This window comes from Idiotropiscis lumnitzeri, chromosome 5, assembly GCF_059441095.1.
Source record: "Idiotropiscis lumnitzeri isolate Australia: NSW breed Sydney's pygmy pipehorse chromosome 5, RoL_Ilum_1.0, whole genome shotgun sequence".
Classification (NCBI taxonomy): Eukaryota; Metazoa; Chordata; class Actinopteri; order Syngnathiformes; family Syngnathidae; genus Idiotropiscis; species Idiotropiscis lumnitzeri.
This window is the reverse complement of record NC_142395.1, coordinates 20,807,789-20,834,039: the sequence shown is the minus strand read 5'-3', so window position 1 is coordinate 20,834,039 and position 26,251 is coordinate 20,807,789. Positions and strand designations below refer to the sequence as shown.

The following is a 26,251-nucleotide window of genomic DNA, read 5'->3' as shown; positions in this document are numbered from 1 at the left end:
TAAGTCGTGTTTTTACGTGGTAAGGTTCACGTTGTAACCTGACAAATTCTATGTTTGATGCGAAAAGCTATGATGTTCAAATTTTCTGAGCTTGACTTCCGCATTTGGGAAAACAGCAACTCCTTCAAGTGGAGGATCGAGTCCTGTACGTGTAGGTATTATTGACAAGCTTGTAGTTTCACTTTTTTTGCAGTATATGTCAAGTACGTTTAAACAAGGCGAAATGCAGTTGCGGATATCTGGAATACAATCTGTCGATAGAAAGATTGTAGTTATGGATGTTATCCTAAAATGTCCATCGTGACAAGGAAAATTGGATAACAGATATCTTCGACATTAATTCAGGTGTTAAATGCTAATTTGGTTCACCATATCACGAAGCAGTGGGCGGAAGTGGTTGTAACACGTCATCGATGACGTACTTGCCCAAAAAAGTCACACGAGCCTCGCTCTCCACGGAATAATTCCTCACGAATTCGTACTGGACGCAGTACGCCCATCAAGACTTTACTAGAGTAAAACATCATTCATTAAACCATCGTGTCTGGATCAACTTTACTCTGTGCATAGTGGAGCCTCTTTGATCTAGTTTAGCAGATGTTAGCTTATTTGAGCTTAGCTTGCTAGCCGCTAACATAGAAATGCCTTTGTAATGTCAACACATCGCTGAGAAGAGATCAAGCGTGACGGCACTATTGTGATTGTCGTGCGAAATGTGTGCAAAACGGGTGAAAGAAGAAGAATACGAGGAAGAATTTTGTGGAACAAAAAAGTATCACGAAGGACAACGTCAACGTCTGGACGCTGTTTTCAAGAAGCCTCAGGACGAAGCACGCAGAGCAGGTTTTTTCCCGTCTTCCTATTAGCTGTTTACTACTTTGCTCCTAAGTGTTGAAGTAACGTCACTTATTGTCAGTTGTCTAAAATATAAATTTATTGTTGTTTTTTTACCCTACCATGAATATTCACAACTGCACACTTTTATAGGTAATTTAGAACAAACAGCAAAGAGTGAAAGCAAACCTAAAACGGCATAGATAGATATTTACAGTACCAGCCAAAGATTTGGAAACAACTTAGAACACAAAAGTTCTTAAACCGTAAATACATTTGCACATCAAGAAATTCGAGCTAATTAACTCTTGATAATGTACAGCTGTGAGCTGAAAGTCACTCCAGGTCATAAATCATCATCCGCATCATAAAGCTGACTAAGAAAATACCACGATTTTTAAATCTATCACCTTGGCAAACGGTGACAGATTTGAAAAAAAAGGTTGATTTTTTTTTTCAATCAAAATAATTTTATTTTGGGTCACATAGCGTTTTTAAACTAATGTAAATTATTTCTATATGTTGCACCACAGTCTGAATGACCTCAGTATTATTTTTATAATGTTGGGGAAAAAATAAAAACATTGAGGTTGAAATAATTTCCAAACTTTTGACTTAACTTTGGAATATTATGGACAGAAGAAATTTCAAACCTCAGACTTCACAACCGAGGCAGATGGGCTAAAGAACTTGTCCGTGTTGCTCATAAATTTATATGAATAACATTGCCAAAAACATGTATTGCACAACATACGACGACTTAACTGAACAAAGTCTGACTTTCCCCAACCTTGTGTGTTTGTCTTCTTGAGTCGTGCAGATTTCAATAAAGTTGACCTTCCTCTTGAGCGAAATGAGCCAGAGCACACTGATTTTAAAGAGGAAGAGACGCAGGAGCATTCCCACATTAAAGAGGAAGAGGAGGCAGATTCATACCACATGAAGGAGGAAGAGCAGGAGGCTGACATCACCGACTTTCCATTGACTGTCATTGTGAAGAGTGAAAATGATGACGACGAAGAATTTGATGGCGACCACTGCGGGGGATCACAAGCAGACAACCTCTTAGCACTTCTATCAGATAGCGACAACATAACGTCACACTCTTCTGACACTGATGATGATGAGCACTACAAAGCTGATGATACATGTCACACTGAAATCCAACGCTGGAAATGTTCTCAGTGTAACAAAACGTTTGTCAACAAGTCATCACTGAAGAGACACACAAGAATACACACTGGAGAGAAACCTTTTGTCTGCTCAGTTTGCGATAAACGATTCTCTGTAAAGGAAAGTTTAACTAATCACGTAAGAACTCACACTGGGGAGAAACCCTTTTCCTGCTCAGTTTGTAATAAAAGATTCATTACAAAGGGAAGTTTAACAAATCACACAAGAACACACACCGGAGAGAATCTTTTTACTTGTTCAGTGTGTGGTAAAACCTTTGCTGAAAGGGGACATTTAAGAGTGCACACAAGAACGCACACAGGAGAGAAACCTTTTGAATGTTCAATTTGTGGAAAGAGATTCTTTCGGAAAGGACAATTTGAAACACACACAAGAACACACACTGGTGAAAAACCATTTGCCTGCTCAGTGTGTAACTTATCTTTCAGAGATCGTACAGTGATGGTTCAACACATGAAAACACACTCGGGCCAGAAACCATTTTCTTGTTTAGTTTGCTGTAAAAAGTTCTCCAGAAAGGGAGATTTAAAAAGACACACAAGAACACACACTGGTGAGAAACCTTTTGCCTGTTCAGTGTGCAACTTAACCTTCAGTGATCGTTCAGGATTGAGTCATCACATGAGAACGCACACTGGGGAGAAACCATTTTCATGTTCCATATGTGGTAAAAGATTCAATCAAAGTGGCACTTTGACAATACACACAAGAACACACACTGGTGAGAAACCCTTCAGCTGCAGTGTGTGTGATAAACAATTCCCCCGGAAGCAGCTGGTGAAGTCACACAAGTGTACTGGTGAAAAGAGCAGCGCTAAATGAAGCTTTAGCAAACTTGCAAGCCAAGTTTGTCTTTTTTTGGTAACGTGTCAGAGTGTATATGTGATTCTAAATAGAATAACGTGCTAATGCCCGGTAATTGTCATGGAGAGCCTCAATGAAATAATATACTATACAATAACACACACAAAATTATAATCACCCCACATGCAGCGCACAACAGGCTTGAGTCCTCCTTTGAGCCAGCACTTGTGTCAATAAAACAAATCTCCTTAAACTGCAGAGACGCGGTCTGCAAAAGTCATCCTGCACAACACACCTACCTTAGATGCTGACAGCATGACACAGTTGCAATTCCAAATGATCCAGTTTTAACAGACAAGGCGTACACAAATGTGATGCTTCTCGTGACGTCATTCTAGGTCTGCTGCAGAGGGCGATTTTGTCTAACATGAATTGGCATTGTCATGGCTACAACTTAATGTCTTTGTCTGCATGGAATGTACATTATGTTGAGCATGTAACTGAAAAATAAAAATATTTTGTCCAACATGGTGGCTCCCTGTGATTGCTTGATTATTTTCATGATTCTTATTCCACACACATGATCACACTGCTGTAGCGGAGGAGTAGCAGAATCAGATGGATTTGATCGGAAATACCATTCTGTGCTCGAGGATGAGAACTCCCCCATCTCTAGAAACGTTTCCTGCAGTTGCAGGTCAGACGTGCGCAGCAATCCTGATGAGTTTTGGACTGATTCCTGGGAAGTCCAGTGTCAACAGCTTTCTTCAGGTCACACCACAGCATTTCAACCAAGTTGAAGTCAGGACTTAGTATAAAAACCCGTTTACAGTTGAAATAAGGTCCTACAAAAGACACTGGACACTTTCACTGTTTAAGGGCTTTTATTTAAGTTCACATAATATTGTTTTCAGCTTGCCAAAAAGATCCTTTGCAATCTATTTTTAGCTTTATTGAGCGTTGCTCTTCTCACCAGCACACTTGTGTTTCTTAAGCTGATACTTATGGGGGAAATGTTTATCACACACACTGCAACTGAAAGGCTTCTCACCAGTGTGCTTCTTCATGTGTGCTGTCAAAGAGCCTATTAGAACAAATCTTTTGTGACAAACAGAGCAAGAAAACAGTTTCTCCCGTGTGTGTGTTTTCAAGTGATGATTCAACCCTGAATGATCACTGAATGTTGTGGTACAGACTGGGCAGGCATAAGGTTTCTCACTAGTATGTGTTCTCATGTGTGGGCTTAATTGTCCCTTCACAGGAAATCTATCACAAACTGAACAGGCAAAAGGTTTCTCTCCAGTATGCGTTCTTGTATGCCTTTTCAAATGATCATTTGTGGACAATGCTTTCCCACAAACCGAGCATAGAAAGGGCTTTTCTCCAGTGTGTGTTCTCATGTGATTTGTTAAACTAATCTTTTGAGTGAACCAAAGACCACATGCTGCACATTTAAAAGGTTTCTCCCCAGTGTGTATTTGTGTGTGTGTTCTTAAATCTCCCTTTCTGGAAAATCTTTTATCACAAACTGAACAGGCAAATGGTTTATGTCCATTGTGAATACTCATGTGATTGGTTAAGCTCATCTTTTGAGTGAATCCAAGACCACATATTGAACAGGCAAAATGTCTCTCTCTGTTGTGTATTCTCATGTGTTGAACCAATGCTGAACGATCACTGAAACGTGCAGCGCAGATTGAGCAGACAAAAGGTTTCTCACCAGTGTGTGTTCTTGTGTGCCTGATCAAGCTTCCTTTTACAGAGAATCGTTTCTCACAAATTGAACAGGTAAAAGGTTTCTCTCCTGTGTGGGTTCTCATGTGAGTTATTAAGTGAATCTTTTGATTGACTCTCAGATCACAAATAGAGCATGCAAAACTTTTCTCTCCAGTGTGTGTTCTAGTGTGTGTTCTTACATGCCCCTTAGTTGAGAATCTTTTCTCACAAACTGAACAGGCGAAAGGTCTTTCCCCAGTGTGGGTTCTGGTATGCGTTATTAAATGTCCCTTTATAGAGAATCTTTTACCGCAAACTGAGCAGGAAAAAGGTTTTTCTCCTGTGTGTATTCTTGTGTGTCTTGTTAACGATGACTTGTTGGAAAAGGTTTTGTTACACTGAGAACATTTCACACGTTTTTTGTCAGTGTGATATGCTGTGTCACCTTCAGAGTGATCGTAAAAATAATCAGCGTCATCATTATCATCGGTCTCAGCAGAGGGTGATGTCATTGCATCACTATCTGATAGTGGAGCTGAGACACTGTCTGCTTGTGAGCCTCCGCTGAACTCTCTCTCCCCGACATCATCTTCAATTGTCATGACAGCCAATGGAGAGTTTGTAGTATCAGTCTCCTGCACATTCTCTCTATTTTTAGGAGGCTCCAGCTCCTGATTCTGAGGATGGAGGTCTTCTTCACTGTTGTCTGCAGGGCACAAGAAACAAACATGCATTGGTAAAGTCAGAAAACGTGGCCTTAACCCAGACAATTTCAGTCCATTCTCCAATCATCCATTACTATCAAAAGTATTGGGGCGCTTTGTCATCAACTCCAAGTCCCACAATTTCTTGGTCAGCCATGGAGTCCCCCAAGGTTCGGTGCTAGGCCCCACTTCTGTTCACAATTTACATGCTCCCACTCTGTCAAACCATTCGCCACCAACGACTAAATTTTCACGGCTGCACCGACAATACTCAACTGTACATCTTCACCAAATCCATGCCGCCTGTCGTCCTCTCCATCATAACCAACTGCCTTTCTGTCAGGGATGTTTCTTTCAAAACAAGCTGAACAAATGAATCAACCAGCCAAGATTGTCTTTGTCACTCGCGAGGAGCTGTCCTCTGAGAAACCCCAGAGAAAAAGCGGTTGCTTCCTACTCCCGTGTGTTTTTTATTGCATCACAGCAAAGCAATTTAAATATGCAATTCATACAGAATGGAAAACTTCAACCTTGACTTTATCACACTCACCCACACTCTTCCTGCGTATTTTAACAGTTTCTGTTTACAAGACATCTTTTTGGCTCACACTTCTGCTAATTTTGAACCGCAAGGGAGTACATCTTCACTTGTAACATTGCAGCGCAGATACTTCTGCTACTTTTTAATCAGTCTGAGATGTGCACCTGTTTTGCGTCTTCCTGTCAGAGCAGGCACTTGTGTTAACACTGAATAACAAAGGTACAATGTTCACTTGGACTTCAATTGACCTGTAAGCATAGTTTGAAAATTGATAAAATGGCAAACTAATGTCTTTGACACTTTCTTAACTTCAAAACTTGGATATATATATTTTTCGATAACTCAACAGCAATAAAACAGAACTCCTCATCAAGTGACCCAAATCACTCCTTCCCTCTATACAGAACCTATCCCTCCTCATTGATGGTCACAAGGTACTTATGCTTCATGGCACTGTATAATGAGTCACATTCTGAAATATGTGACAGAAAATAATATTTTAAGTTTAATTACACCTCTCTCGCCCAAGTCCTTGCGCAATTCACCTAAGTGACGAGTTGCTGGTCATGGCCACGGAACCACTACGTCCTTGTCTCATGACATTCAAATTTTCCGAGCTGTAGTATTAGCCATACAGTATAAAAGTAGACATACGTAACTTATTTGCCATTGACGCAAATAACTGTTGTAAAACACTATAGTGACTTTACACAATGCAATGAGCAAAACAGAACAATTTTTTTTGAAAGTGTATAAAAATGGAACAAGAAATTCAAAGAGGAATGTTGTTCTAAATATAGTCTATTCATTTAACAAATGAGAGTATGAAGTGAACAAACCTGCTCTGTTATGTAACACGTCGTCTTGATGCTGCTTGAAAATAGCGTCCAGTAGTAGAAGTAGTCCCTCGTTGTCCTCTTTTACACGACAAACGTCCTCGTTGTACTCGTCTTTCAGACTTTTTGCACACATTTTTACACGACAATTGGCACTCACAGTTGATCTCTGCTCAGCGACGTGGTCCCAACAAGCGTGACTTTTTGTTAGCGGCTAGCAAGCAAACATATGATAAGATAAACTCGCCTAAAAAACTTCAAGGTGACCGGAGACAAATTTATCGAGACACGAATTTGTAATCCAGTCAATCACGATGTCGGTATTGTGTTGAAGCTTCGGTGAATTCAGTACGAATTCTCGAACAATTATTTCGTCAACCGCGCTTTTGGGATTGAGCTGAGTGACGCCAGATATCACGTTCGACGTTGCTTCTTCTTCGTTTTATTTTCTTTCTTCTTCTGCCTCCTCTGCTTTCTATATGGTAGTTGGCAAACAAGTTTTGGTGCATTAGTGCCACCTGCTGACCAGTAGTCTTCCTCCCGCAACACAAAGTTGATCCACCCACAAGCTCGTTCGCACTCCTCTTGGATGTGCGGGAAGGGGGCAGTCGGCGCTCACTCCCAGGTGGAGGACGCTGGCTCGAAGATGTGTTGAACTCACTTTTTAATTGAAGGAACATACGCGTTCAAAAAGAAAAACGATCGTTAGGAACCCCAACACTAAGGCCACGAAGGCAGCTCAACCACATGCACTGACTTGGGTGGTGTATGTTCAAATTTAAAATATAATTTTATCTTTTGAAGTTTTTAATTTGTTGGAATTTGTTTTGTTTGCAACCATCGTGGTATTCTCTAGATTAATCTATTTCACTCATTATTTATTAAATTGAATGATATCATATTTCATTCTTTGACAGTTGTGTAGATCATTATAAATGTATTGCTTTTGTCTATTTATAATGGATTCTTCTATATTAAATTTAATTCAATAGTTTATTTATTAAACAATTTTATGAACTCAATTTCACTCCTTGCATATCATCTTTTGAGAATTTGTTTTATTTAAAAAATCGCCAGTACATCACATATACTGCTTCACGTGGTGCGACAGTTTACATTTTCTTGTTCAGTCAATTATTCTTCATATTGTATTAATGGCATGACACAGACCTCTCAAGGAAATAAAATTGTCAAAGAAATTAGTTTGTCATATCAAGTTTCAAACTATGCTTACAGGTTCCAAACTATGCTTAAAGGTCAATTGAAGTTCAAGTAAAAATGTTCCTTCGTGATTCAGTGTTACAAGAAGTGCTTTTACTCTCAGGAAACCACGAACCAGGTGCACATTCCAGACTGATAAAAAGTAGCCGAAGTGCCTGCCACTGCAAGGTCACAAGAAGTGAAGTCTCACTCCCTTTTTCCAAGAGGAGTACCAGCAGTTTGAGCCAAAAAGATATATTGTAAAAGAGAAACTGTTAGAATAAGCAGGAAGAGCGTGGGCGAGTGTGAGAAAGTCAAAGTTTGAGGTTTCCCATCCTGTATGAGCTGCATGTTCAAATTGCTTTGATGTGATACAATAAAAACCATGCGGGAACAGGAAGCAACAGAGAGAGCTGCTCCTCGCGAGTAACAAAGACGATCTTGGCTGGTTGATTCATTCGTTTGATAGAAACATCCCTGACAAAAATGTCATACAATAAAGTTAAATATTGAAAAAACGCATTTAATTTTTATTTGACACCCCGATAACAGGATTTCACCATAAAATATCAAACATCATTATTATAATTAAAGTAGTTGAAACAAGATCATTTGAGCATTTTTTTTAAACATACATACCATGACTCAAGCCATCTTAAGATGTGCATATCTTGAGACAAAGGACATGTGTCTTAAGATGTCTTGGGACATTCAATGCCTTCAAGACACACAAATCAGTTTTTACGGTATGCTGCTCTATCATATCTTATGAAACAGGAGGCGTCTTCAAATGTTTTGTCTTAAAATGTCTTCATGGACCAAAATGTCTTGATTTAGGTAATAAAGACATCTTGAAACACGTTGATGTCTGGATATGTACTTTGGAAAATCTGAGGGGAAAGAATCATATGCAGAATTGTTTAGAAATGCTGTTACTGGACCTAGAAAATCTTTGCAATCCAAATGAAGTCATTTTTACTTTCTGGATCATTCTATTCAATGAGTCAACTTCTCCTTTTACTAAGTGTAAAAAAATCAACTATGAAGAGAGTATATTTCAAATGCAATTTCCTACTGCTCTTGCCATCAGTACAATTGGTTATCTAACAACTAAAAGAGACTTGATTATCATACACTGCAACTGAATGCTTTTATCGCCAATGTGTGTACTTCTGTGTTGTAGCAATGCTGAATGATCATGAAAGTTAAGTTTCAGACTGAGCAGGGAAAATGTTTCTTCCCAGTGTATCTTCTTATATGTGCTGTTAAATTTCCCTTTACAGAGAATTTTTTTCCACAAACTGAGCAGGCAAAAGGTTTTTCACCAGTGTGTGTTCTTATGTGCCTTAATAAGCTATGCTTTACAGAGAAGCTTTTCCCACAAACTGAGCAGACAAAAGGTTTCTCACCAGTGTGTGTTCTGGCGTGTGTTCTTAAATGTCCTTTTTCAGAATATTTCTTACCACAAACTAAACAGCTAAAAGGTTTTTCTCCGGTGTGTGTTCTTGAGTGACTTATTAAACTATCCTTCACAACAAAGCCTTTACCACAAATGGAGCAAACAAAAGGTTTCTCGCCAGTATGTTTTCTCTTGTGAACTTTCAAACCCGACTTTGAACGATAAGTTTTCCCACATTGGGGACATTCCAAGCGTTTCTTGGGAGCGCGACATGTCCTGTCAACTTGAGAGCAGTCACCATCATCAGTGTTGGAAGAGTGTGATGTTATGTCGTCACTATCTGATAGTGGAGCTAAGAGGCCAACTACTTGTGATTCTCCACAGTGGTCTCCATCACTTTCTTCACTCTTCACAATGACACAAGTCAATGGAAACTTTGTGACGTCGGCCTCCTGCTCTTCCACTTTTACGTGAAGGGGTTGTGGCTGCTCAAGAGGACGGTCTATATCACTGATGTCTGTGGGACACAAAAAGACAAACGCATAAGGTTTGGTTGAGTGAAGCTACACTTCATTATGCTCATTCGGCAGTTGTGATGTTTTGCATTATTGAACACAATATAAGGTACAACTCTGACACCGCAACCAGGGTCCCAAAGTGAAACTGGATCACTGCAATTGTGCCTGTTGAGCTGATCATACCATTATCTCCTATGAGAGAGTGATGCAATGTAGTTTAAGGAAGAAAAAAAATATTAATCATATTTATTCATCACATAAAAAGAAAACATCTATTTTTGATTGCACTACCTTTTTTAAGAAATAGCATTCAAACAAGAAAATTCAATATGAAACTATTGGAAAAATAAAGCAAATCATTTAAAAATTCAAATTTACCCAAGAAATTTACAATTATCTCGTTTAACTTGTTTGCCCAGAATGAAAACAAGTTCATGCAACAAATAATGATCCCTATTCGAGGCATTTTCTCCTCACTAAGGATGTTCCGCATTTTCTCAATCTTTGCTGTAATTTGTGTCGACATATATATATACATATATATATATATATATACATATGTATATATATATATATATGTATATATATATATATATATATATATATACATACATACATACATAGAAAGGGTCACGCAATCGAACATGACCTTTGGTTCAAGAAAAAAAAAGATGAAAAGAGCCTTGTTACAATTGATCAAGTGAACGAACCTGCTCGGTTAGGCTTCTCGAAAACAGTGTCCAGTAGTCGCTCGTTCTCCAGTTTTTTATCTCCGCAAAGTACCTCCTCATACTCTTCTTTCACACTTGTTGCACACATTTCCGCGATAATCCCAACACTTTCCACTCAAAGTTGATCTATGTTTAACGTTGTGTAGATAACAAGCACCTCTCTTTGTTAGCAGCTAGGAAGCTAAGCTAAAATAAGATTAGACACTTCAGGTGCAGTAAGATGTCAAATGAGATTATCGAGTCACGCACATTTAATGAATGATGTTTGACTCGAGTAAAGTAGTGATAGGAGGTAGCGAGGAGTCGGCACGTTAGCTACTAATCCAGAAACAAGGCGAGTCGAGGGAGACCATTTTTTTCGGAGCCGTTTTGACGTTCATGGCCTTATCCCGCCCACTTCCGGACGTTTTGGTTCGCCATTGGACAATGCGCTCTGACGTCTCGTTTTGATTTTTGGGTTGTTACGAGGTCTTGTAGATTTTGTTTTAGTGAATTACATTACGATCGAATTTAGAGAGATTAATTGTAGGAATAAATAAACTTTTATACTGTGCCTGTGTGAGACACTTATGAAACAAACAACTAACAGTGTTCCACATAATTAAAAATGTAAAATCATACTTTTTTTTCTAAATATATATGAATAATAATGATAAACATATAAGGGAGGGCCTTAGCCTTCACACAATAATAAAAATCGTATGTAATTCACTGACGCTGGTTTTGGTGATTCACACTCCAGCACACTAGAGGGCGGTGATGCCTGTTGTGATGCCACCCGTTATTAAACACAGTGACAAGGAAAAAGAAGTAATGCAGTTCATAACGTGCCTAGCGCCTCGAATTCTTCCAAATTATGTGCTGACTATTGAACTTACTGAAGCATCGATATAGGACACTCGCCACTACATACTGAAGTAAAACATTTATTAAATCTTCGTGTCCAGGTAAACTCGCCTCCGTACACTTTGAAGCTTCTCAGGCTAGCTTAGCTTAGCTTGTTAGCCACTAATAAAGAGCGCGTCTGTTAATAAATAACACATCGCTCAACAGAGATCGAGTGTGGGAGTGAAGTGTTGTGATTGTCGTGGGAATATGTGTGCAAGACGCGTGAAAGAAGAACGGTACGAGGGGGGACTTTGCGAAACAAACGAGGAGAACGAACGACCTCGTCAACTACTGGACCCTGTTTTGAAGCAGCCTTGTGTTCTGTTGCACGGAGCAGGTTTGTTCACTTCTTTCTCTCACTTGTTTGAAGCGTAAAAAAAGTTCTACCCTGCCTCATAACATGATGAGTTATCCTATGCCTGCTGACTTTCGGCGAAAGGCAGACGACACTCGGAACTGGTCGCCAGCCAGTCGCAGGGCATGGCTGTCCAAATGTAGCGTTCGACTGTCAATGTTTATTGCTATTTAACTAGGTTGCTCCCCTGCTTGTGAATATTCTCATCCATTAATTTCATTCCCCGGGCATTGAATGGATCGCAAATGGACTATTACGGTTTTCTTAGAAGACATCGTTGACCACGTTTACATGTACCTTCCCGTTCAAGTCAATCATGCCAACGAACAAATTAAGCACTTGCCATTGAGCTTGTGTGCACTGAAGGGCATCGCTGCACGAGTTAGCTACCAGTTACTAACTAGCACTAGTAGCAAACACCTTGCCATTATTCCACAATTCCCGACCACTTCCTCATTCACTTCCATTTCAAAATATAGAGGTCAAGTCAAACCAAATGGCCACGCAGGCGCAGGCATTCCTGCTTGCAGCTACACGCTCCTCCGGTGTTTCTGGAATGGCCTGTTTTATCTTGGAATTCAGAAAAATGCAACTCCTTTCAACTCCAGTTCGTAAACTCGTACACACAACAGCTTGGCATGTTGATACTGTTTGAAACTATTCAAAAATTATAAAGCCACGCGGAAAAACAACTATTCACAGCCACAGACACTTTGCCTTGGGCTGAGACACTGAGCTATGAAATGTCTTTATGTCGCCTATTGTTCAGTAAGGCAGCTGTTGCACTGAATTGTGGTGTTTGTAGTTTGTGAGCCACTGGTGCTTCACATCATCCTATTAAAAAAATAGTATGGCGCCACATAAGGTAATTGGAGCAGGAAGTGTTTCTCTGCATGCTTTGCCTTAGTCAAAATTATTGTGTGGTTATTATCAGTGTCTTTGCAATGTGTTATGTAAAGCCATGGTGTAATAGTTCAAGTGGTATAATTTTAGTCACATAAAGTCGTAAGTTATTGCTTGGTTTGGTGGCAGTGAATGTACCATTGTGAGTTTACATGGTTGATAAATTATCTACAGTCTGGTCCACTGTCCTCATTTGGACTAAGACTGCTTTTGTGCATGTTTCTGCTTCACAATATCAAGGTCATAATGTTGATACTTGATCGAACAAACTTTGACTTTTCCAAACAATGTGTGTTTGTGTTCTTGTGTCCTGCAGATACCGGAGAAGAACATTTTCATACTGATGAGCAGGAGCAAGAGTCAAGTAATTTTAAAGAAGAAGAGGAGCTTGAGGGCCCCCACCTAAAGGAGGAAGAGCAAGATTCTGAAATAACAAATTTGCACATGACTGATGTCACTGTGCAGAGTGAAGATACTGGAGACCACGTTGGAGGATCACATGTGGACGGCCTCTTGGCTCCACTGTCAGATAGTGACGACATAATGTCAGTCTGTTCTGACATGGATAATGATGAACACGCCAAAGGTGATATAACATGTGACACTGACAACAAACATGTGGCATGTTCTCAGTGCAGCAAAACCTTTGTCAACAACTATGTCTTGAAACTGCATGCGAGAACACACACTGGAGAGAAACCTTTTTCCTGCCCAGTTTGTAGAAGAAGTTTTACTCAGAAGGAATATTTCAAAGCGCACACAAGAACACACACTGGGGAGAGACCTTTTGCATGTGCAGTATGTGGTCTTAGTTTCAGCCAAAGGGGCACATTAACAAATCATATGAGAACACACACCGGCGAGAAACCCTTTGCTTGCTCAGTTTGTAGTAAAAGATTCTCTGTTAAGGGGTATTTGATTGCACATGCTAGAACACACACTGGCGAGAAACCTTACACATGCTCAGTATGTGGACTTGGATTCACTCAAAAGATAAGTTTAATAAATCACACGCGAACACACACGGGAGAAAAACCTTTTACCTGCTCAGTTTGTAAAAAAGGATTTTCGACGAAGGGAAATCTAAGTACACACACAAGAATACACACTGGAGAGAAACCTTTTCCCTGTTCGTTTTGTGCTAAGAGATTCTCTACAAAGGCAGATTCAACAATACATATGAGAATACACACTGGTGAAAAACCTTTTGCCTGCTCAGTGTGCAACTTATCTTTCAGTGCTCGTTCAGGGTTGAATAAACACATGAAATTACACACTGGGGCGAAACAATTTTCATGCTCAGTTTGTGACAAAAGTTTCTCTCAAAGAAGAGCCTTAACAACACATACAAAAAAAGCACACAGGTAAGAAACCCTTCAGGTGCAGTGTGTGTTATGAAATACTTTGTCATTGCAGTTCAGAGACAAGTATTCTGGTGAGGAGCAGCAGTCAATAAAGCTTTCAATAAATTGTGAAGAAACTCTTTGGCCAGATGTTGAAGTGTCTATGTGATAATGGAATATTTAGCAATAGTAATTATTCTAGATGAAGTAATGCATTAAAGAAATTTAAATAGTTGATTTCTTTGGAGAAATCATTTCAGGTCAGCGTGTTATTTCCAGCGTAAGCACACAAGTTCTTCGGCTTTTACTTTTTAAGATCTCAAAGTTGTAAAGCTTAGTCTGATTTAGGAAGTTCCACATTAAAGGTTACACAAAACTACTCCAGATGTTGGGTGAGAATGATCCGTTCCATGAAAAAAGTCCTAAGCACAACAGCAAAAGATGAGCTTTTAAAGGAAGACGACAAGACAAGCTAAGCAACTGCAAAACAATTTGTAACTGTGTAAGCAATGAATGAAGCTCTAAATGGTCAAATTTTCCATAGAAGCACGGCTTCAAATCACGTGGCATATGACGTATGAAGCAGTAACTGCTTCGTTGCTTGAATCAACCATCTGACTGGTTCGAGGTCCAATTGATAAGGTCAACCGTTGGAGGGTTTTATATGAGTTGATTCTTCACTGCCCTCGGTCTTAAATTCCCTGTCTCCGACTAGCTCAATTGAACTTTGGCTTTTAATTGCAACTCATGTGTCTATATGTATATTTATTCTATATGATAATACAATCATCCGTTCTATACATGTTCGCCAGCATCATCTGTTCCGTGCGAGCGATTATTTTCAGATTGTGGAGAAGTTCTGAGCAAACAAAAACAAAAACAAAAAAAACACAAAGATCACGCTTTACGTATAAAGGGTCGAAAAAAAAATAATGTGCCTCATTGGAATACTGCCCATGCCACAAAATGCCCGAGCTTACACAGGCACACCCAAACGATGATCTATGTCCCCGGAAGTTTCTAGTTCCTAAAATATTAGATCTTTATTTCTAAAATAAATAAATAAATAACTTCGTATGTGTTTGATATTCCGATTTAAATCCACTGCAGTCTTGCTTTTCACCAGGATAGGTCACTATAACTGAAGCTTCAACAACGGAGCACATTTTCAAAGCAATGGGTCCAAGCGGTTCGGTGCTTCACAAAATATTTATTTGCCCATCACTAGTAGGTATGTTTTTTTTTACTTAGCAATTCTGAACTACAGATATCTGCAACAGATCCAGTCAAGCTCCGAAATGTTCGGAAGGCTTTCCAAAAGTGAGAACATACCAATCCTTATTTCTCTAATACCCCACCAATGACAACAGGACATAGACGTGCGTCATCCAATGGTGAACGACCACATGAGTGGTGGGCGGAGCAAGGCATCATTCGTCTTCAGACGTCACACAGCGAAATCAAAATAAACCTCAACTCGCGCTTTATTTAATTATTCTTTCTGAATTCGCATCGAACGCACTGAATACTCGACATTGTACCTTCGTCACTACTTAACTCGAGTAAGACAATTCATTAAACATTCGTGTCCCGATAAACTCATTGCGGTGCAAGTTGAAGCATCTCAGGCTAGCTTAGCTCAGTGTAGCATGCTAACCGCTAACAAAGAGACGAATTTATTCGCGACACATCGTTAAGCAGAGATCAAATGTGACTCTAAAGGCTACTGATTATCTCTCAAAAATGTGTGCTAAAACCGTGAAAGACGAGTACGAAGAGGAATTTTGTAGAACAGAGGAGGACAACGAGCCACAACTCTGTGCTGTTTTCAAGAAACCTCGAGCTGAGCCACACAGGACAGGTTGGTTCACTTCTGATACTCACTTATTTGTTCTGTTTACTCGATATTTAAGTAGAAGTAGATACATGTATGAAAAATACTATGTATTTATAATATATTATAATAAATGCAAATGGATTACTGATTTAAGTCTTTTACGTAAGCATAGACCTCAAAAGATCCGTTTTGATAACCGAAAAAAAATGGTTGAGTTGTGTCAGGATAGTTGTTGTTTACGTCCAATGCTTTTAGATACTCGGTCCACATTTGAGCCCTCATCTTAGCACATTTACATTGTAAAAATGTGCAACATAGCCGATATTAACGGATTGAGGTTGTACAGAAAAGTCAGATGGAGAAAAAAGAGAGAACAGAGGGAAAAAAACACAAGTAAACAAGAACAATAGCATTACACAATGGTGGGCCGTGCATTTCACACGTAGGCCTTGAATAAATCCCCCTCATATTACTATAATTTATGACATCACCTGACCGCATCTGCAGAAATAATATACTGAAAGACACTTACGTACTACTGAGTGAGTGTTGGATGACCTACCTTCTCTTGAAAGGTCTATCATGAAAATGGCCCTCCTTCGGCCATTGTGGTTAAAAAAAGCAAGACTATATTTTAGATTTTGGAATGATCGCCTGTTACGACTTTCTGGTGTGTTGATTCCATGTAGCGATGCCCCCTCACAAGTGAGTATCCTATCACAAGACGCGTTCATCACCCTCAACGTAACATGACAAATAGTGCGTGCAACAAATGTGAAGACTATGATCATGATTTCTTTTGATAGCAGCAATGCTGCCCTAAATATTGGCACACCAAAAATTGTGGGGTCTGAAATTAATCCCCAAAATGTCCAAAGAGACTACAGCGTGATGACGCTATGTAGTGGCTGTAATGGCACATGAACGCAGATGTACAGCAAGGAACAACAATTACCACCAAAATGCTAGTGGGCTAATGTTGCTAACTGGTTCACGAGTATGTTGGGCACTGCAAATTTACAGGATAAGAACACCTTATAGGAGCATCAATGTGGTGCGTAATTTTGATTTGTAAGGCAAGTAGGCAATCCTGAGCGTCAACTCACGTAACCAAATGAAAGAGAAGGCTGGCCCTTTACTACATTTGGGCTCATGGATTGGCTCAAATTGGTTCCAATAAAAACAATCTGAAACCGATCCAGTCATTTTTGCCTGCATCGGACTCAATATCGATCGAGTGAGTCGCTTCCCGTTAACAAACAAATAATACCAAAGGGCAAATTTACAGAGACACAAGGAATGTAATGATTAAGAATGACATTCTTTGTGCTCTGTGGCTCCTAATTGGGAACCACTTCAGTAGTACAACAGAATTCCGACCATTACCAACGGAAACAGAGACAAAAGAATTTGTTGGAAAAAAAACTCTAATTTACATGAATACAATATAAAATTGTTGACATTTGAGAATCTCTTCTGTGTGGGTCTCATGGTGAAACCTTGTGGCTATATGTGTACCCCTGCGAACCCAAGTTGATGTCTCTGGTTTTCTTTTTGCCTGCAGTACAGTACTGGACTGCTCAAGCAACTTTGAAATGAACACATTTTATTCTCAATCCTTTTTACAGATTACAAGTGTAATTCGTATTAACAATAACGCACAAGAAAAAAAGCCACAAAAGGCAGAGAAAAGCTTGACTAAACCAAACCGTGTGTCTGTTTTTTTTGTAATCGTCAGACACCAGTGACGAAAATATTCATCAGCAGTCTGAGTCACCTCTGTTTAATGAGGAAGAAGAGAAAGACCTCTCCACCATCAAAGAGGAAGCGCACGAGGATGATGTCACCAAGTTTCCATTGACTGTCATTGTGAAGAGTGAAGATGATGAGGATGATGAAGCCCACTGTGGAGGTTCCCAAGCCGACAGCCTGTTAGCACCATTATCCGATAGTGACGACATAACGTCAAACTTTTCTGTCGCTGAAAATGACGAACACTCTAAAGATAATGTGACATGTCATACCGAAGACAAGCGCTTGAAATGTTCTCAGTGTGACAAAACGTTTACCAAAGAGTATTTGTTAAAAATACACACAAGAACACACACTGGTGAGAAACCTTTTGCCTGCTCATTTTGTGATAAAAGATTCACTCAAAAGGGACAGTTGATAGGACACACAAGAACACACACTGGGGAGAAACCGTTTGCTTGCTCAATTTGTGGTAAAACGTTCTCTGAAAAGGGACATGTAAGAGTACACACAAGAACACACACAGGAGATAAACCTTTTGCTTGCTCAGTCTGTGGTAAAAAATTTGCTGAAAAGGGAAGTTTGATCAGGCACACAAGAACACACACCGGAGAGAAGCCTTTTGCTTGCTCAGTTTGTGATGAAAGATTCTCTGTAAAGGTAGGTTTAACAAATCACTTAAGAAATCACACTGGTGAGAAACCTTTTGTCTGCTCAATTTGTGGTAAAAAATTCACTCAAAAAGGACATTTAATAACACACACAAAAACACACACGGGGGAGAAAATTTTTGCGTGCTCAGTCTGCGGTCTCCGGGTAACTCAAAAGATTCATTTAACAACTCACATGAGAATACACACCGGAGAGAAACCTTTTCCCTGTTTAATTTGTGATAAAAGATTCACAGAAAAGGGAAGCTTAATTAGGCACACAAGAACACACACTGGAGAGAAACCATTTGCCTGCAAAGTTTGTGGTCAAAGATTTTCTGACAGGGGGCATTTGACAACGCACATGAGAACACACACTGGAGAGAAACCTTTTGCCTGTTCAGTTTGTGGTAAAGAATTTGCTGAAAACAGAAACTTAAAAACTCACTTGAGGACACACACAGGAGAGAAACCTTTTGCATGCTCAGTCTGTACACTAACTTTCATTGATCGTTCTGGATTGAATAAACACACGAGAACGCACACTGGTGAGAAACCATTTGGTTGTAGTGTGTGTGATGAACGATTCAGTTTTAATTATCAGTTGAACAAACACAAATGTGCTGGTGAGAAGAGCAGCAGTAAATAAAGCTTTAGATGAATCGTAAAGAAACGTCAACTCTTTGTTATATGCTGCTGAAAGTGTAAAAGTGATCTTCATTGGGTTACAGTGTCCAGCAACTGTACATTGTGTTTGTACTGTCTTGGGCCTCCATATTTGTTTTGGCGGTTTCATCATGATCATGGATAACTAGAAGGCCATTGAACTATTAATAAAAGTGAAAAAAAAATCGAGTAATGTGTTTGGGTTCATTTGTCAACAGGCATCTGGTTAATTGAGAATAAAGAAGAGACTGGGGTTACCAATATGATACTGAGGGCAGACAATTCCAATGATGCAACAGTGACTTGGAATACATAAAGAATACATATCTGTATAAATGTTGGGTGTATTTGTCAGATTTTTATTGTGTAATCCAGCTAAAGTGAAATTTACTCTCATCTCAAACTCTTATGTTTTTGTATAGTTTCCCCAATTCAATGTGTATATATATATATATATATATATATATATATATATAAAATGAAACAACTTTAACTGTGTTGTCATACTTCCAGTAGCATTTTATTACTCAGTCTCTCACTGTCACAAACACACTCTCACACACACTCTTTCACTTTCCAACTCCTATACACTCTCAACTCGTTATCAAACTCTCACTTTGTCTCTCTTGCACTTACTCTCATACTTTCTGTCTCACATGCTCTCTCAACCACCTGCCCTAAAACAAGCGTCCGCATTCTCTCATAGGGTATCCCATAAAAATGTATGCGCACGTTAGTAGCTGATGACACGGTTTCTTGTTTTTTTTTTCTTTGCAGATTAAACCCATTGGAATTAGTGAAGGCAGCCAGACAGAACTTTGAAGAAGGGAATTTTATTCTGAGTGTGTGTGAGAAAGTATGGGTGTGGGGAAGAGCATGAGTGACAGTGTGTGTGTGCATGAATGTATGAAGTGAGTGATAGGGTTAGGAAAAAAAAAATTTGAACACCCTGCTATATTGCAAATCCCATCATCAATTGGAAATTGCAGTCATTAGCTGCCATTAGTTCTGGTGCACTGCAAAAATAAAAACGCATTCATTCGAATGACAGAAACTCAACAATATCACCGCATGAATAGTCAGTATTTATTCAGGATCACAAATGTGTTTCACAGCTTACCACAACCACTGAACCCTGACAAGCTTAAATTTCTTCACAGTTCCCTTGAAGTCCATCATCGTCATTAAATTGCTGCTCTTATTGTCAGAATGCACAATTCTCTCTTAAGTTGACAACTTTCCATTAAATGTTTTACAGTGCACACTAAAACTGGCTGGTCAATTCACCAGTGTAAATTCTTGTATATTGTCAAAACAGATCATAAGGAGAATCTTTCAGCTCACAGGGAGCAGGAAAATGCTTTTTATTCATTGTGTGACCTCATGTGTGAAGCCAACCCTGAATGATCACGGAAACTTAAGGTACAAACTGAGCAGTCAAAAGGTTTCTCTCCAGTATGCGTTCTGGTGTGAATTCTTAAATGTCCGCTTGTAGAGAATCCTTTCCCACAAAGTAAGCAGGCAAAAGGTCTCTCTCCAGTGTGTGTTCTTTCATGTCTTGTCAAATGCACCTTTGTTGAGAATCTTTTCGCACAATATGAGCAGGCAAAAGGTTTCTCTCCCGTGTGTGTTCTTGTATGATTCGTTAAACTAATCTTTTGAGTGAATCTCATTCCGCATACGTCACAAGCATAAGGTTTTTCTCCAGTGTGTATTCTTGTGTGAGTTTTTAAATGTACACTTACAGCGAATGTTTTACCACAAACTGAGCAGACAAAGGGTTTCTCCCCAGTGTGCCTTCTTGTGTGGGCTATTAAATGTCTCTTTCCAGAAAATTTTTGACCGCACATTGAACAGACAAAAGGTTTCTCACCAGTGTGTGTTCTCATGTGATCTCTTAAAGTCACCTTTTGAGCGAATCCAAGACCACATATTGAGCACATAAATGGCTTCTCCCCAGTGTGTGTTCTTGTATGCGTTATTAAATGTCCTTTTATTGAAAATGTTTTGTCACAAACTGAGCATGTGAAAGGTTTCTCTCCAGTGTGCGTTCTTGTGTGTCTTTTCAGTGATGAATTGTTAAAAAAAGTTTTGTCACACTGAGAACATTTTACGTGCTTGTTGTTAGTGTGGCGTGTCATACCACCTTTCGAGTGTTCATCTTCATTGTGGTTATCTTTTTCATCATCAGTGACAGAAGAGTGTGATGTTATATCATCAACATCTGATAACGGCGCCAAGAGGTTGTTTGCTTGTGATCTTCCACAGTGGTCTCCATCAGCTTCTTCTTCACGCTTATTGACAGTCAATGGAGACTTGCCGATTTCACCCTCCTGTTGGACATCTTCAATATCGGGGGCCTCCAGCTGCTCATGAACATATCCCTTACTGATGTCTGTAGGCCACAAAAAGACAAACAGACATAGTTTGCAAAAGCTTTGAAATCAAACGGGAATTACAAAATAATCATTTTTCAGGTTGCCAAATAACTGATGTGGTCTTCATTGTATCACAGGCAAAAAAAAACAAAACTAAAGACACTAACCTGTATTCTGATGTTAACAATGTTATATTAAAAGTAAGCTGACAGTTTAAAACTGAAAATAAACAGGACAGCATTGGTTACATTGTACATTGTTTGGCTTCACAAATGAGGATTCCATTAACTGTCTGGGCCACGCCTGCCAAACTGCGGCTCGCAAGTCGGTTTCATGCGGCTCCCGAAACCCTTTTACAAAATAACATAGCTGGCCTCAACGTGCCGTCATCAACCCCATTCGTTGTGCACGTGGTCAGGTGCAGGCAGCATGAAATGGGAGAGGTAAAGGTTCCTCGCTAACATCCTGCTCTTGTAATGCAGCAAAATAATGTGACGTTTTGCTTGAAATGTAATTTTGTGCACCAGTGTCGCATTTGCGCTTCACATTCAGGTTTGTGTTACACGTAACCCACATGATGATGTGAAGAAATACACTGATAAATCTGTACGCTTTGCTCTTTGCTGTAACACAGTAAAAATCAGCTCTTTGTCACTGAGTGGTTGTCCACCCCTGGTCTGGGCTCTAAGCTGGCCATTAGTATCAATTTCATGTCCCTCTTTTTATATTAGCTCTATTGTGGCTTCCTTTGGCCAACTGAAACATATTAAAACTACTTTTTTTAATCCAGGAATAAATGTCAAAATATATTTTCCAAATACATGGCTAAAAAGGAACAGATACAAAAAGCTCTAGTAGTACAGTATTTGTACTCTGTTACATAACAAAATTGCACATTGCAGGTACCTTTGTTTTTTGCTCACTGGAGCACAAAATGAAGTCAAAATTATTAGCAATAGTGCTACTTACGGAAGCCCATTTTCACTACTAAAACGTGACGTTCCAGTAGAGAGTATATAAAAATAATAATAATTTTAAAAAAACGAACTGCTAAGTCATAACTGTGAGATAGCTTGTATTTGGGTTGGAGAGCAACAGGGGGCTGAAAGCTTTTTGCACTTTACTTTCGCCACCAGATGGGGCAGTCTCTCAAATTTTGGAATGGCTACTGTCTTCGTTTTTTTTCAATTTGTTATTTTATATCATCGAAGTTATTTTGTATCTTTCTCCTGACTGATGCAGTTGAACAATTACATCTCCGTGGAACCTATGTTGACCATGACTTGTGCTGTGACTACGATATTGCCAGGATAAGCCTATTAGAACACCTGAACATTGCTTACTTCTTCCTTCTGTGGAAAAGCTATATTGTATTATTTCAAATAAGTTTAACAGGTCATAGGTCATATAAAGGGTAGAAAATCCTTGGCTTGCACGAATAATTTGAATTTTAAGGATTAAATTACATTTAATATATTTTATACAAATGACGAAACAGTTGATGTTTGTTAAACGTTTTATGACCTAAAGTAAGAAAAAAATAAGACTATTGCGTTGATGGACAAAAATGGCCACGATCAAGCTTATAGGTGGGTAAAATAGAACAATGCACGAGCCGTAAGAAATAATGGACTGTGTTACAAATAGAATGGAGTTACAAACCACGTGAGCTAAAGAAGTGAACAAACCGTTTCTTTGTGGCTCATCTTGCGGCTTTTTGAGAACAGCGTCCGGGCGTTGACGTTCGTGGTCGTACTTTATTCCACGAGGTTCCTCTTTGTACTCTTCTGCTTTCATGCTTTTCGCACACATTCTCCGACGAAAATCACAACACTTTGCAAACACACTTGCTCTCGACTCAGCGATGTGCTGTTAACAAACGCGTCTCTTCGTTAGCGGCGAACAAGCTAAACCAAGCTAGGCTAAGCTAGCATTTGAAGCCTCAACGTTGACGCAGACGAGTTTATCGTGATGTAATGAACTTTATCTTGCTCTCGTGGCGTACTAACGGACGTACCATTGTGAGGTTTCTTTTTGGAAAGAATTCTGGAACAATTATTTTGTGAAGCACAAGTTAAGGTTTTTCTGGTCTCGTTTGTTAAATCACGTCGCTCACGACGCCAGGTCCCGCCTACTGCCGTATGTGGTGATTTGCCATTGGACGACGCACGCTCTGATATCCTGTTCTCATTGGTAGGTTGTTTTGGGGTCTGGTAAAGTATGTTGGAGAATGCCTGCAATTCGGTTGTTGAAATGTGGTTACAGTGTGTTTAATAAACATGTTCTAATTAATCGAAATGTGTTAAAAGCGTGTGGGGTTTGGTATTTTAAGGCCTAAACTATATTTTTAAAATGTTGTGTATAGTCTCTCCATTGCAGATTTTTTTTTTACCTTTAGCAGGCTGGTCTCTGGCTGTACTCGATGCATCAGGCAACACAGACCTGCATTGTTGCTCCAACACTAGATGCTGAACACTATCACTGTTCAAATTATTGTTTTATTTTGTATTACATAAGAGATCACCAAGAGGAGTCAAAGTTTCTTTGCAATCTATCCAAAGCGTCATTTATTGCTGCTCTTTTCACCAGCACACTCATGCTTGTTCATCTGATATTTATAAGCAAATCGTTTATCACATGCACTGCAACAAAATGTTTTCTCACCCGTGTGTGTTCTCAAGTGTCGAACCAAAGCTGAATTATCACTGAAACTGAAGTTGCAGACTGAGCAGGCATAAGGTTTCTCTCCAGTGTGTATTCTTGTGTGTGTTATTAAATGTCCCTTCATCGAGAATTTTTTACAGCAAACTAAGCACGCATAGGGTTTCTCTCCAGTGTGTGTTCTTGTGTGTCTTATTAAACTTCCCTTTACAGAAAATCTTTTATCACAAACTGTGCAGGCAAAAGGTTTCTCTACTTTGTGTATTCTCATGTGAGTTGTTAAATGAACCCTTTGAGTTAGTCTAAGATCACACACTGGACAGGCAAAGGGTTTCTCCCCTGTGTGTGTTCTCATGTGATTTGTTAAACTAATCTTTTGAGTTAATATCAGACCACACACTGAACAGATAAATGTGTTTTCCCCAGTATGTGTTCTTGTGTGCGCTATTAAATGTCCCTTCTGAGTGAATCTTTTACCACAAGCTGAGCAGGAAAAAGGTTTCTCACCTGTGTGTGTTCTTATGTGTGTTCTTAAATGTCCCTTCATCGAGAACCTTTTATTACAAATTGAACAGGCAAAAGGTTTCTCACCAGTGTGTGTTCGTGAGTGTCTTTTCAACACTGACTTGTTGACAAACGTTTTGTCACATTGAAAACATTTCATGTGTTTGTTGTCACTGTGACATGTCATATCATCTTTGGGGTGTTCATTATCAGCATCAGAAGAGTGTGATGTTTTGTCATCACTAACTGATAGTGGAGCTAAGATGCTGTCTGACTCGGATGCCCCACAGTGATTTGCATCACCTCCTTCCTTGTCATTTTCAGCACTCTTTATGACAGTCAATGGAAACTTGATGATTTCAGTCTCCTGCTCTTCCTCTTTTATGTGGCAGGACTCCTCTTCCGTTTTAGTTTGAAAGGGCTCCAGCTCCAGCCGCTCAGAATCAAGATATTCTTCACAGATGTCTACAGAACACATGAAGAGAAGCAAGCATTGTTTGTTAAAGTCAAGCTTTGCTGAGTCAAGTCTCATGATGTGCCTTTTATTTTGTTTATTATTGTTGGTACACATTTTTTGTCATGTTTATGATGACAAACATGAATGGCTGTATTACCGTGAGGTTTGATAATCACAGTTATGCTAATTTCAAAGGTGTTTGAGTTGTTCAGTAACTAAAATTAAAAGTGCGTTTTTGCTGTGTCTGCAACGGTAATGGCAAAGATTTAATGTGTTATGCTCAGGACAATAAAAGATGATTCGTCCTGCTGAATGGCTGTTATGCTGTTACCCGTCCACCTGGGGGCAGTATAAGGCAGACAGACACAGTCATCGCAGCTCCTCACAGAAGATATATACAGGATATCGTATGTAAAAATGTGCTGCTGCACTATTCGTGTTGAAATGTCATTTGTTTAAAAGGTTTTACATGCGTATGTCATTATGTGTTAGCATTATCATTCAAATAGCGGACTAAAATCCAAACTACGTGGTTGATCTAAATACACACGTATTTCTCCTAGTTTTGTTTAGTTTGTACATGCAAACTGATGTCATTAAATAAATACATCGATGTTTCTTCATCAAATAGTGCCGCACAGCTCCTGTGATTCGCATTTGTTCAGTCAATTTGTGTCTGCTCTAGTCACAAGTCATCCAACCAGTTCAGTTCGCAATGACAGAAGGCCCCATATCTGCGGGGATGTTTTTAAAATGGAAAACTGTTCCTAAACAATTGAGAGGAAGAAGTGAACAAACCTGCTCTGGGGGGTTCATTTTGAGGCTTCTTAAAAACAGTCGCCAGTCGTTGACGCTGTAGCTTGTTGTCCTGCTTTGTTCCACAAAGTTCCTCATCGTACTCTTCTTTCAAACTTTTCGCACACATTTTCACACGGTTACAATAACACTTCACGCTCACACATGATCTCAGTCTGCTTTAGATGGCTTAAGAACAAACGCTTCCCTTTGTTAGCAGCCTAGCGAGCTGAGCTAAACTAAATTAAGCTAAGGTGAGCTAGCCCGAGAAGCTTCAACAGATTCGAGATATTATCTGGACGCTAAGATTTAATTAAATATATTTTTTTGTCCAGGACAGTAACGAATGACTTACGGCGAAGAGGACAGAACTAGTGTAGGAAGATTTATTTAGTGACGAGGCTCATTGCAATTTTTTTCCCATCTTTCCGGTGACGTCACGTATGACGTAACCACCTCACTCCGCCCATTGCTTCAAGGAGCACGTCCCCAAGAAAAGTAGAGGCATTGTTTTCAGACTTCCTCATTGAGAATAAATTGTTTCCGTGTTCACTTTTCCTCATTTGGAGAACAAGCGTGAAAACG

General features: G+C 39.4%; 5 protein-coding genes across 5 annotated transcripts; 2 read left to right on the top strand and 3 right to left on the bottom strand.

Moving 5' to 3' along the window:
* The first annotated feature begins 251 nt into the window (after positions 1-251).
* LOC148337247 (uncharacterized) lies at positions 252-3,358 on the top strand. Its single transcript, XM_088295485.1, has 2 exons — positions 252-843; positions 1,655-3,358. Exons 1-2 carry the CDS (start codon positions 714-716, stop codon positions 2,848-2,850), a joined length of 1,326 nt encoding a protein of 441 aa, XP_088151611.1. The 5' UTR covers positions 252-713; the 3' UTR covers positions 2,851-3,358.
* A 244-nt stretch (positions 3,359-3,602) lies between these two features.
* LOC148337246 (uncharacterized) lies at positions 3,603-7,063 on the bottom strand. The gene is made up of 2 exons (XM_088295475.1): positions 6,633-7,063; positions 3,603-5,254 (listed from the first exon to the last, which is right to left on the bottom strand). Exons 1-2 carry the CDS (start codon positions 6,763-6,765, stop codon positions 3,783-3,785), a joined length of 1,605 nt encoding a protein of 534 aa, XP_088151601.1. The 5' UTR covers positions 6,766-7,063; the 3' UTR covers positions 3,603-3,782.
* An 8,326-nt stretch (positions 7,064-15,389) lies between these two features.
* LOC148337245 (uncharacterized) lies at positions 15,390-21,774 on the top strand. The gene is made up of 2 exons (XM_088295483.1): positions 15,390-15,827; positions 17,542-21,774. The coding sequence occupies exons 1-2, from the start codon at positions 15,710-15,712 to the stop codon at positions 18,852-18,854; spliced, it is 1,431 nt and encodes a 476-aa protein (XP_088151609.1). The 5' UTR covers positions 15,390-15,709; the 3' UTR covers positions 18,855-21,774.
* On the bottom strand, positions 19,936-23,414 carry LOC148337244 (uncharacterized). Its single transcript, XM_088295498.1, has 2 exons — positions 22,938-23,414; positions 19,936-21,266 (listed from the first exon to the last, which is right to left on the bottom strand). Exons 1-2 carry the CDS (start codon positions 23,059-23,061, stop codon positions 20,236-20,238), a joined length of 1,155 nt encoding a protein of 384 aa, XP_088151624.1. The 5' UTR covers positions 23,062-23,414; the 3' UTR covers positions 19,936-20,235.
* A 387-nt stretch (positions 23,415-23,801) lies between these two features.
* On the bottom strand, positions 23,802-26,041 carry LOC148337243 (uncharacterized; the record flags this gene model as incomplete). Its single annotated transcript, XM_088295517.1, has 3 exons — positions 23,802-24,879; positions 25,670-25,782; positions 26,022-26,041. Coding segments are annotated over 3 exons (1,200 nt in total), but the record flags the coding sequence as incomplete, so codon positions are not given.
* Positions 26,042-26,251: the final 210 nt, after the last annotated feature.

Coding starts and splice junctions, on each gene's coding strand:
- LOC148337247 (XM_088295485.1), top strand. CDS start 714: ATGTGTGCAAAACGGGTGAAAGAAGAAGAATACGAGGAAGAATTTTGT. Junction 844..1,654: donor GGACGAAGCACGCAGAGCAG/GTTTTTTCCCGT, acceptor TGAGTCGTGCAG/ATTTCAATAAAGTTGACCTT.
- LOC148337245 (XM_088295483.1), top strand. CDS start 15,710: ATGTGTGCTAAAACCGTGAAAGACGAGTACGAAGAGGAATTTTGTAGA. Junction 15,828..17,541: donor AGCTGAGCCACACAGGACAG/GTTGGTTCACTT, acceptor TGTAATCGTCAG/ACACCAGTGACGAAAATATT.
- LOC148337246 (XM_088295475.1), bottom strand. CDS start 6,765: ATGTGTGCAAAAAGTCTGAAAGACGAGTACAACGAGGACGTTTGTCGT. Junction 5,255..6,632: donor CGTGTTACATAACAGAGCAG/GTTTGTTCACTT, acceptor TGTGCCCTGCAG/ACAACAGTGAAGAAGACCTC.
- LOC148337244 (XM_088295498.1), bottom strand. CDS start 23,061: ATGTGTGCGAAAAGCATGAAAGCAGAAGAGTACAAAGAGGAACCTCGT. Junction 21,267..22,937: donor AGATGAGCCACAAAGAAACG/GTTTGTTCACTT, acceptor TGTGGCCTACAG/ACATCAGTAAGGGATATGTT.